This window comes from Chiloscyllium plagiosum, chromosome 48 (assembly GCF_004010195.1).
Source record: "Chiloscyllium plagiosum isolate BGI_BamShark_2017 chromosome 48, ASM401019v2, whole genome shotgun sequence".
Classification (NCBI taxonomy): domain Eukaryota; kingdom Metazoa; phylum Chordata; class Chondrichthyes; order Orectolobiformes; family Hemiscylliidae; genus Chiloscyllium; species Chiloscyllium plagiosum.
The window spans coordinates 5,844,919-5,856,007 of record NC_057757.1 but is presented as its reverse complement, the minus strand read 5'-3'; the positions used below and the strand labels follow the sequence as shown (position 1 = coordinate 5,856,007).

The following is an 11,089-nucleotide window of genomic DNA, read 5'->3' as shown; positions in this document are numbered from 1 at the left end:
CCAAGCAGGACAGTGGATTAATCAGCATTGCAGCCAAATAGCCTAAGAACCAACTTGTAATATGCATAATCTGCCCTCTAGTGGAGAATGCGGACACCTTCAGCCTCAGTCCTGCTGCTCTCGCCATTGTTTAATGTTCAGCTGCCCATGCTGACCCTCCTTTAGGATTAGGGAGGGCAAAGAGGGTTGAGAGATAAATGGGGGGAGAAGCGGGAGTGGGGCTAGGGGGAAAGCTAGGCAATTGGTGGGTGGTGGTGGTAGCTCGGTGGAAAGTATCCTGCCCGAAGCAGAGCCAGTATCTTGCTCCTCAAATGCTGTCTGAGCTGCTGTGCCTTTTTCAGCTCCATGCTTTATCAACTTTCACTAAGATTACTTATCTCCCCCTCTGAGATATTGCCCTTCCCTCAGTTTAGTTGCTACGGTCTTCCTTATCCACAATTTTAACTACCGCCTTCACTGTCCCAATTCTCTCTCTGGTCTTGAACAGGGACAGAGACAATGACGTTATGGTAACATTCCTGGACTAATAATCCAGAGCCTCAGGCTAATGCTCCGAGGACATGAATTCAAATCCTACTACAGCAGCAAATTCAATTGCTACATGTGGAACTGAAAGCTGCTCTCAGTTATTCTGACTTAACATTCCAATCATTGTAAAAACCCAGCTAGTCCATTCATATTCATTTGGGAATAAAACCTGCTGTCCTCGATCATTGTCCTACAAGTGACTCTCGACTTTCAGTAGAGTCAGTCAACTGCTCTCTGCACTGGCCAAACAAGTTGTTTGGTTCATGAGCAATTATGGATGGGGCAATAAATGCTGGCCTTGTCATCAATGCTGACATCCCATTGAAGACTTTTGAAATAGTGTCACTTAGAAGTCTGGTGCTTCCTGTATCCTTCCACCAGATCCTGTTTACTCTGACCTTCACAGATTCTTGTCCCGTCCATTGCTCCATCTTGAAGTCCTAGCCCAGAAGTAGTGGCCAGCAAAGAAGGTTACCTCAGATTACAACAGGAACTGGACCAGATGGGCTGAGAAGTGGCAGAGGGAGTTTAATTCAGATAAATGCAAGGTGCTGCATTGTGGGAAAGCAAATCTTACCATTAAGTGTACAAGTCCTGCTAAGGTGGGAGTGTTGCTGAACAAAGAGACCTTGGAAGTTCATAGCTCCTTGAACGTCGAGTTGCAGGTAGATAGGATAGTGAAGAAGGTGTTTGGTATGCTTTCCTTTATTGGTCAGAGTATTGACTACAGGAGTTGGGAGGTCATGTTACGGCTGTGCAGGACCATTGGTTAGGCCACTGTTGGAATATTGCGTGCAATTCTGGTCTCCTTCCTATTGGATGTTATGAAACTTGAAAGCAGAGGGTGGTACGTGTATGGAATGTGGTGGAGGCTGGTACAATTGCAACATTTAAGAGGCATTTGGATGGGTGTATGAATAGGAAGGGTTTGGAGGGATATGGGCTGGGTGCTGGCAGGTGGGACTAAAATGGGTTGGGATATCTGGTCGGCATGGACAGATTAAACCAAATGGTCCGTTTCCATGCTGTACATCTCTAGGACTATATGTACAACTGCCTTTTCCATCCTATGCCACTGCTCCAATAACTTCAACTCTCAAATTCCCTCATCTCCAGTACTGGCAGCCTCGGGCCCAAGTTCAGTAACATCCTTCCTCCCTCAAACCTTCTTCACCTCCTTCTATGGCTCAGTATTCTTCAGTTATTCCTGAAGAAGGGCTCATGCCCGAAACGTCGATTCTCCTGCTCCTTGGATGCTGCCTGACCTGCTGCGCTTTTCCAGCAACACATTTTTAAGCTCAGTAATCAGTTACCCATTTTATACAATAACGTTAAATAATTTGTCAGACAAAATTTCTAAGAGAGAGGAAGAGAATCTGTCTCCTTTCAGAGTTGCAAATGTATTACCTGTACAGCTGGTTGGAGGGGACTGCAGCTACATTTGAAAAGCGAGTTGAATAAGGGCTTCAGAAAGAAATTTATAGGGTTACAGACAAAATGGAACAAGGGTATCCTATTATTGCTGCAATTCCAAGCAAATTTACTCCAACATAAATCATTGCCAGTTTAGAGATATGGAAGAACCTATATCTACATATGACTTCTCATTACCTGTGAATACATGGTAACTTTTTCACTGTTATTTCATGGGATATTTAGTGTCACTGTGTGACGATGCTGTCACTTTAAGAAGGTTATTTTGTCCTGGGTTTTTTTTTAAAAAAGAGAGATTGTAAAGGCAGAGGTGCCCAAGAGTCTAGGGAGCTAGAAAGCTAAAACGGTTTAGCAATGGAAGGGGAGTGGCCAGTTCTCCCAGTTTAGATTTGTCTAGTTTTTTTTTGAAGTTGTGGCAGTCACAAGAGGTGAGAGTATCAGAAGGGTTGTTAGTTTCAGTAAATGACTTCCTCTGAAATCTGTGGTTGTTCTTCCCTGGGTTGGAATCTTGCTCGTCAGAGTCAGTGTATGAATTTATCTTTTTACCGAAGGGTGTTTATGGAATGTTACTATATTGGAACAATTAATTATGTTATTGTGTCAAATATTTGGTTATGTTTTCCAATAGTGCAGTTATTCTAAATTCTGCTTTCTTTAGTTTTAATTGTAGTGTTTAAACAAATTGTGTTTTGCTTAAAGACAAGTGGTTTGACCAGTTGCGTCACACCTGGTACACCCACTTCACATCTACCTTTTAAAAAAATTAGAAAATGTAGGCTCTCCTCTTCAAATATTTTGAGGGGGTCTGGCCTGGTCCATCACTGAATCCCTGACTATCATCATCCCAGGAGTTATTATTGATCAGAAATTGAACTGGATCTGCCAGATGAAAAATAGTGGCTATAAGAGCAGAGGCTATGAATACTGCAATGACTAACTCACCTCCTGACCTCCTAAAACCTGTCCACCTACGAGGCACAAGTCAGGATACTCCCCAATTGCCTGGATGAGTGCAGCTCTAACACCATAAGTTTGACACCATCCAGGACAAGGCAGCTTTGGCATCACAACCACAAGTGTGCATTGCCTCCACCACTGCCACAGTCACATCAGTGTTTACCCTTTGCAAGATACTTACCTGTTTCAAAATTACTTACCTGTAGCGGGCAGCGGTGTTTTTTTATTGGGTACTTAATCTAGGTTAGAAGTTCGGCACAACATCGTGGGCCGAAGGGCCTGTTCTGTGCTGTATTGTTCTATGTTCTATACACTGTAGAAATTCACCGACGATCCTGAGATAGCACTTTCCAAACTCATGAACTCAACCATCTAGAAGGACAGCAGCAAAGGTACATGGGAACACCATCACCTGCAAGTTTCTCTCCAAGTCACTCACTATCCCGACTTGGAAATATGTTGTTCCTTCACTGGTGATGGGTCAAAATCCTGGAATTCCCTTCCGAACAGAACCGTGGGTCCTACCTAAGCAGTAGCTCACCACCACCAAGAACAACTAGAGATGGACAATAAATGCTTCCCCAGCCAGCGGTGCCCATGTCCTATTAGTGAATAATAACAAAAACACCCGAGGACATCACTACACATTTCATACCTGTACTATTTTAAGTATTTTCACTATTTTATGGATTAGGATGTATTCCAATGTACACACAAGCTTCCACAAATGACTAATTAATTTTTTGCGCCCAAGGATATGGAGGGGGCTTTCTTCCAGTAAAATCCACCAAATTAAGCAACAGGGTCCTTGGTTTAATGTCTCATCCGAAACACAAGACAGTGCAACCCTCTCTTAGTGCTGTGCAGGGGTTTGCTATTTTGGATTCTGAGCCCAAGTGTCTCAGGATGGGCCTCAAACCTTGACTGAGTTACACGTGCAACTGTTGGAAGTTGTGAAACATTTGGTCAGGGTTATATACACATCACAAATAAGCCATGCAGTCCAACTGATCTGTGCTGGCGATGATGCTCGACTTGAGCCTCCACCATTTGTGTTTAAATTTAAGCTTTTCTTTGTAACCTTCCAGCCCCTTCTCCCTCATGCAGTTCTCATTTCCCTTAAATGTATCTTTATTTCCTTCAACCCCTTTCGTTGGAGTGAGGTCCACATTTTCATCTGTCTGGGTGGCAAAGCCTTTAATTAGTTTTTAAAGACTTCCATTAGGTCCCCTTTCTAGCTCTCCTCAGAAGAGAAGCCATATAGCCTGTTGATGCTGTGAATGTAAATTTCAGCTGCCAACGTATGCCCAGAGCCTTAACCTGGGCCTGTGGATTAGCCGCCCCCTTGACTTTACCACTAGGGCCAAAGCATTATCTGCTGAGCAACATAAATTGTTTATTAACTAAATTTGATGATGACTCCAGACCCACAGCAATAGGGTTTACTCTTAATAGTCTGAAATAACTGAGCAAGTGGCTCAAATCTGTAATCAAGAGATCAACTCGTGATCACCCGAGAGTGGGAAGCAGCGCACACAAGAGAGAAAGAGGGATTTGGACGACCTCAAACAAGAAAAGGTGACTGATGGAGATTGAAACCAGTCAAAAAGAATACAGAACACAGAACATTGCTTTATTCAAATCAAAGAGCAGAGAAAGTGAAAAATTCAAACATTTTTTTGTCTCCACTTTGCCTTCGCTGAAATGGTGCCAGAACAAAATTAACCCAAAAAAGTATATATAATTTTATATATATTTATACTGCACCATCACCAGCCTCCGTAAAGGAACGGGGTGGTCAAGAAAACAACCCCATTCAATGCAAGGAAAATTGATAAAGGTGGAGTGCTTGGGGTTTTAAAAAAAAAATTGTATTAAAAAAAAACTGGCCCATCTGGACGGAGTTTACATTCTCACCCCTCCCTCCCCAAAATATCTAAAATCAAAACACATACTTATCATTCATTGACATTTTCTTCAAGAAATTACACAATACAAATCCACCAACAAGATTAGCTACAGATAAATACAGTCTCTAAAAACACTTTTTTTTTCCCATTTTAAAAAGGTTTCATTATCCTTCAACACAACACTAACATTTGTTTCTGCAGCCCAGTGGTTACACTGTGCACATTATTTTTTTTCTATATATAATATATACAAAGTTAAAGTCAGCAACATACAATAGCGGGCTTTTTTTTTAAAAAAAGAAAAATGCTTCCCTCTCTTCCTTTTTAACACAAGCGACTTGTCTCAGTAATGAGCTTGGTTATGCTGACGCGTGCTGCAGAAGTTATTAAAACAATGCTTTTAAAATTCTGATGAAGTGCTGGGTTTTCCCTACTCAAAAGTGGAAGGAGGTTGGAAAGAGAGAAATGTATGGGAACTGTAAATTATATTCAGGTCTTCAACAAACACAATGACCTTTATTAAGGGAGAATTTTTATTATAATGCAGGCTCACAGACTTGTCACATGAGGGAGTTCTAAGATTTTTGTCCTGGCACATTCTCCTTTCACGGCTATTTAAAATTCAATGCCAATCCCATTCCTTAATCCCCCACCATCTTGAACACCATCACTGACCAAAAGCCATTTAGTGATAGTGCCTACAATAGCACGTCAAAGATTGGGAATTCTTTATCAAGCAACTCACCTCATGACTCCTCAAAATCCTGTCCATCTACATGGCACAAGTCAGGAGTGTGATAAAATACTCTCCACTAGCCCGGATCTGTGCAACTCCAATACTCAAGAAGCTCGACATTATCCAGGACAAAGCAGTTCCAGCCTTGTTGGCACCACATTCACCATCTTCAACCTTCATTCCCTCCACCACTGGCACACAATGGCAACACTGTGTACTATCTACAAGATGCATTGCAACAACTCATTGAGGCTTGGGAAAGCACTGTACAAACCCATGACCTTTATCATCTCAAAGTTCAAGGGCAGCAGATATATGGAAACACTAGCTCCTGCAAGTTCCCTTCCAGGTAACATACAATCCTTATTTGGAAATATCTTGCTGTTTCTTTACAATCACGGGATCAAAATATTGGAATTCCCTAACAGCACTGTATTAGCACCATATGGATTGCAGCAGCTCAAGGTGGTGGCTCACCAGTATCTTCGCAAGTAGCAAGAATGGGTACTAAACGCTGACCTAGTCACTGTTCCTCAGCTCCCCTCAAAGAAATAAAACATCACTGGCTCCCTCAAATTATCCTTGTCCCACATACACTCCACCCTGCAGTAGATTATCAAGCCCTGCCCCTCAGTCTCCAGTGTTTAGTCCAGTGAACATAACAACAGTTAGCAAAATGTTCGCACTGGGAGGAAAAATCAAATTTTCACTGGGACGTTAAACCCAGGAGACTCCCTTGACCCAAACTTTCGCTCGATTACTTTTAAGGTTCGAGGTGAGGACATTCCAACTGGAACAAGAGTTGGGACCTCTCTCACTCATTATTTACAGCTCGTATCAAACATATCTGAGTGGATCATTTATGCCAAATCTGTTGTCAAGGCAAGGCTTATTAAACTAACTAATTTATCTCCATATTCAACGACAGTGATGCACCACAATATCAACTGTGCATATTATGCATTAGATCCTTGACAACTTAGCAATTCAGCCAACCTTACCACCACTGTGTCAGCTACATTACACAGCATCAAGTCATTACGACATATCCCTCACCAACCATGCAAATGGGCTGGGCTCAGAATGAAGGAGAGGGTAGGAGGAGGAAAAAAGAGGTGGTTTGCATTCAGTAAACCCACCAAATGCTTACTGCAGTCTGTAGTCAACAGGCCGAGCATGCAATCCACTAACCTTGTCGACAAGGTGGGGTGGCCTCTCTCTAGACAGATTCCTTGCCCAATCAAAGCAGGATGCTGTGATGGTGGGCAGGAGAGACAGAGGAAGAAAGAACATGAGAATTGGCAAAGGACAACATAACATGAAGTATAATACTTGCAAATCACAGGCCCCACCTCTCAAGATAGGCCACAGTTAGTGAATGCAAGGAGGGGATCTGTTGAATGAGGAGTAAATTCGCCCGACAACATAATGAACAAAATTGATTCACTTGAAAAGATAGCAGAAACATTAATAGATTCGGTAGTCCAATTACAGCAACCGTGCTTTATAGGATTCTCACCAGAGGTGGAACCTTCAAAAAATTATACTTTTAGGAGAAAGGTAAAGCATTCTTACACAATTGATATGCAGACCATCAGGTGACCAGCAGAAAACCGGTTTCCTATCACTCTGCAAACAGAGATGGCAGTGCCTTTCTCAGATGGACCAGGGACAGCAAGGGGGGGGGTGCTCTTTACAGCCAGTCAAGTACTTTTGCATTGTCGGAGATGCAGCATTGGATTAGAGTACAGCAAGGTCCCCTCGACAGCAATGTGACACTGGCCAGATTTTTCTTTTGAAGTTAGTTTGAGAGAGAAATATTGGCTGGGCAAGAACGGGAATGCAAGGGCTCTCAAAAGTAAATTAAAAATCGGGAAAACAGATAATATGCAGATTCACCAGCATCTGGGTGCAGTTTTCACCAAGCCCCCCTCCTGAACCCCTCTTTCAAACATAACACATTGGCAGTATTTCCCGATTAAGGGGAAGAAATCAAACATGCAAGGCATGACTTGCATCTTCCTGACAGGCAACAGAAAGATCTCCCAATGACACAAAGACGCAGTTTGTCAACTCCTCAAGTGTTCCTACTTTTTTAAAAAAAAAGGGACGTTTGGCACTGGGTTGGAGAAGTAATAATAATGAAGGTTCCTCAAGCAGGTTGGATCTTCCAAACAATAGCATGCCCTCTGGAAACTCAATAAGTTGAGATTCTGTCACCAACGATCAGAGAGAACCAGTGCACTCACCCAGTTTGCCCGTGCTCTCTCTAAGGATGATCAATACAACCAGGAAGCCTACCTAATTAACCACTCACCCCAAGCTCAAAGAGCTGACAAAGAGGAACAGTTGCACCGCATAGAAACAGGCCATTTGACCCAAACCAGCCTCTGGTTTTAGACTTTCTTCCTCCCACCCTTCCAAATTGAACAATCAGTACAAGTCTCTCTATCCCTTTCTCCCTCACATTACCCCTTAAATGCATTCACACCTCAAACACAGTCTGTAGGAGTTCTCACCACTCTTTAGAGAGAGAGGAGTTTCTCCTGGAATACTCAGTAGGATTTCTTGCCTTTTATCCTAAAGTCTTTGTTTTCTTTTGTGGAAAAAGCAGAATTATTCTGCTGTATCCACTCGATCTTAACCTTTCAGCATCTTCACTCAGGCCTCCGTTCTAAGGAGGCTCAGTTTGCTTAAATGTTCTTGGTTGATAACAGAACAGGTGAGCTTTTCCTAAAGAGCACGAAAATATAGGAAATAGGATCTGGTCCATCAGTCAACTGGATCATGGCAGATCTTCAACATCTAAGTCACTTTCCCACATTATCCCCATATCCCTTGAAAGTTTTAATTGCATTAAATCTCTGTCTTGAATACACTCAATGAGTGGCTACACACCCCTCTGCGATAGAGAATTCCAAAGATTCACAACCGAGTGCAAAAAAAAACCTCTGCTCATCAGTCCTAAATGGCTTGGCTCTTATTCTGGGATTACATCCCTGCTTTAAAATCTCCTTGACTCATCACCAAAAGGAGCAAAGAAATAACAGTGTCTGTTAACTGGAATAGCACCACGCTTTGGCTCAGTGCGTGAACAGGAGCAGTCAGAAAGGCAAGGAAATCAATACTGGCATTAAAGCAGACATCTGATTGACCAGTGAGACACCAAAGCAAAATTACCATGGAACAAATTGCACTAAACCCTCTCTTGTACTTCAATACTCCTTTAATACTTGACAGATTTACAAGCTTTCAAAAGACTCTTATCTCAACATCACATCTACCTGAAAAGGTCTGGGGCCATGACATTCAGGTTACGAGAAGCACATCAGCTGGTTTTGGTGAATAACTGTCCTGCTGCCAGTGTACTATCAGAGTCATCACAGTTCACAAGCACTGCAGCAAGGGAGGGAAGGTGTGGAGTGTATACCAACTTTATAAATGCTGCGCCACACACGCACATACATACAGACTTGGGAGAGGGCAGGTGGCAGTTGTGCCTCCCAACAGAGACAAATGACAACTTCACAGCTATTTGGGTGGAGGGTAAATGTGGGAATGGGGGAAATGGAGACAGATTATTATAACCACTGCGCATATTAACTAAATACCTCCCTAGATGTTTCCTCCCTTGCCTATGGCATGTTAAAGATGGTCAGGACATGAACCTGGGACAGCAGGAAACAATGACTGTCCACAGTCGCCAACAGTCCAGGTAGCATCTCTCCTCTTCCAATAGTTTGCTAACACAAAAAAGGTTCTTTAAGAGACAACTGCTTTTTACCAACATCGGAAAATATCCGAGTATGATGGAATGGAGGGAGTAACTATAGTGACTTTTATTTTGGGGAAGAGAGGTTGTGTGGGGTTGGCACCAGTGCAGGACTTTTGAGCCCCAGAAAATAATACCCTGTTGTATCAGCTCGAGTCATATGGCACAAGTTGTAGTCTGATTCTAAGGGCATAGGGTAATGCTGACGTCAGCCTCTTCATCACTGCGTTTGCCTCCTTTAAATGGTCCCACAATGGAAGTCGCAAAAGTAAAAGACAGTACCAGGCCAGGCAAGACCAATACCATCACAGAGGTCCCTGCCCTAGCCCTCGCCAATTTGCCCAATACCAGAAAAAGAACAGAGTTTCTTCCTGAAAATCCTTTGGACTATATTGTCATCATAGGTAGGCTCATAAGGAGCCATAATGGTTAGAAATGTCTTGTTATCCACAATGCACTGATGAATAATGGCAAAAAGGGCTTCGCTTCTGTGGTTGATGAAGAGATGACACAGATGTAGCAAGGCAAGGACCAATCAGGACTAGTGCTGCCTCCAAGCTGCATGACTTCTCAAGGGTTCCCCACACACAACAATCAACAAACCAACGCACGGAATTCTGGTTTCAGAAGCTGCTGCCATGCACAGACCTCCGATGTTTGCACAGTGGGAGCAAGCTATTAAGCGGAAACATAAGTCAGGATTTGGCTGATATTAAAGTAAAGAAGAAAAAGCCAGAGGTGGGGTGGGAACAGAAGTTGAAAGTGAAGGTGAGTGAGACTCAGGGATAGGGTGGAGGGGGGAAATACAGACAACAGCACGAGTGTCATCCTCACCTAGCACTGACCAATAGTTGTGGTCCTTTGCTGCAAGTGGGCCATTTATTTTTGTAAAAATTTCACACATCTCACTCACTGAGAGGAAGGGCACTGGTATTTTTGGAAGGATGGGGGCAGAAGAGGACAAAGGGTAGAAGTGGTCAAAGGAGACATCAGTCACAATATGTTTTTGAAAGAAACACACACACTCGTTCATTCACACGCAAAATCTGAACAAAACTGGAGCCAGGTACATAAACAACATAAATTCTGGTGACAAAGGCTTAGACTGACACCAGCAGCTCACAAGAATTCTGGGTCAATTTAAGTTTTTCCTCTTTTTTCTTTTAAAAAAAATTGATTGCAGTCTTTCCATCCACTTATGGTTTTCTACCTCCACAAAAAGCCTTGTGCAAACCATTTTCTTTTCAAGCCTTTTGCTTTGTTACTGTAACAAATAAAATTTCACCCTCAATAGGTCACAACTGTGGGATTCCTTTTTTGTTACGGGGGTACTTTTTCTCTCCCCCCTCTTTTTTTTGGGGGGGAGCAGAGGGGGTAAGACCCATTTGTCACAGGCACATCTTCCTCTTCTTCCTTGCCTCCCGTACCCTGTAGATTCTTCTTGAGGGGGAGGGTGGAAAGGAGGGAAGGTGGGAGGGCAGGAAGGGAGGGAGGGAGGGAGGGAGGGGAGGGAGGGCATATAGTTTTCAGAATCTAAATAATCAGGCTTTTTTTAGAAATCTTTTCTCTTTTGCATCGATGACACCCACTTCATGTTATGGTTAGTTCCAGATTTTGAGGAAACTGTCCCAAGACCCTGTTGCCACAGCCATTCCATCGTCTGTCACTCCCAGGCAGCTGACCCTGTTGTCGTGACCGGCCAAGACCCCTGCAAGGAGGAGGGAAAGATTTGACCTTGGTTAGCAACGGTTC

The 11,089-nt window shown here is 43.1% G+C and overlaps 1 protein-coding gene across 9 annotated transcripts in view; it reads right to left on the bottom strand.

Annotated features, from left to right (window-relative positions):
* Positions 1-4,531: 4,531 nt before the first annotated feature.
* LOC122544349 (guanine nucleotide-binding protein G(I)/G(S)/G(T) subunit beta-2) overlaps positions 4,532-11,089 on the bottom strand; it is a 171,047-nt gene continuing 164,489 nt past the window's right edge. For all 9 annotated transcript variants that reach the window (XM_043683563.1, XM_043683560.1, XM_043683562.1 and 6 more), the window contains one exon: positions 4,532-11,045. In XM_043683563.1, coding sequence (XP_043539498.1) covers positions 10,939-11,045 — 107 coding nt within the window. In that variant the 3' untranslated portion in view covers positions 4,532-10,938. The remainder of the gene's footprint in view (positions 11,046-11,089) is intronic.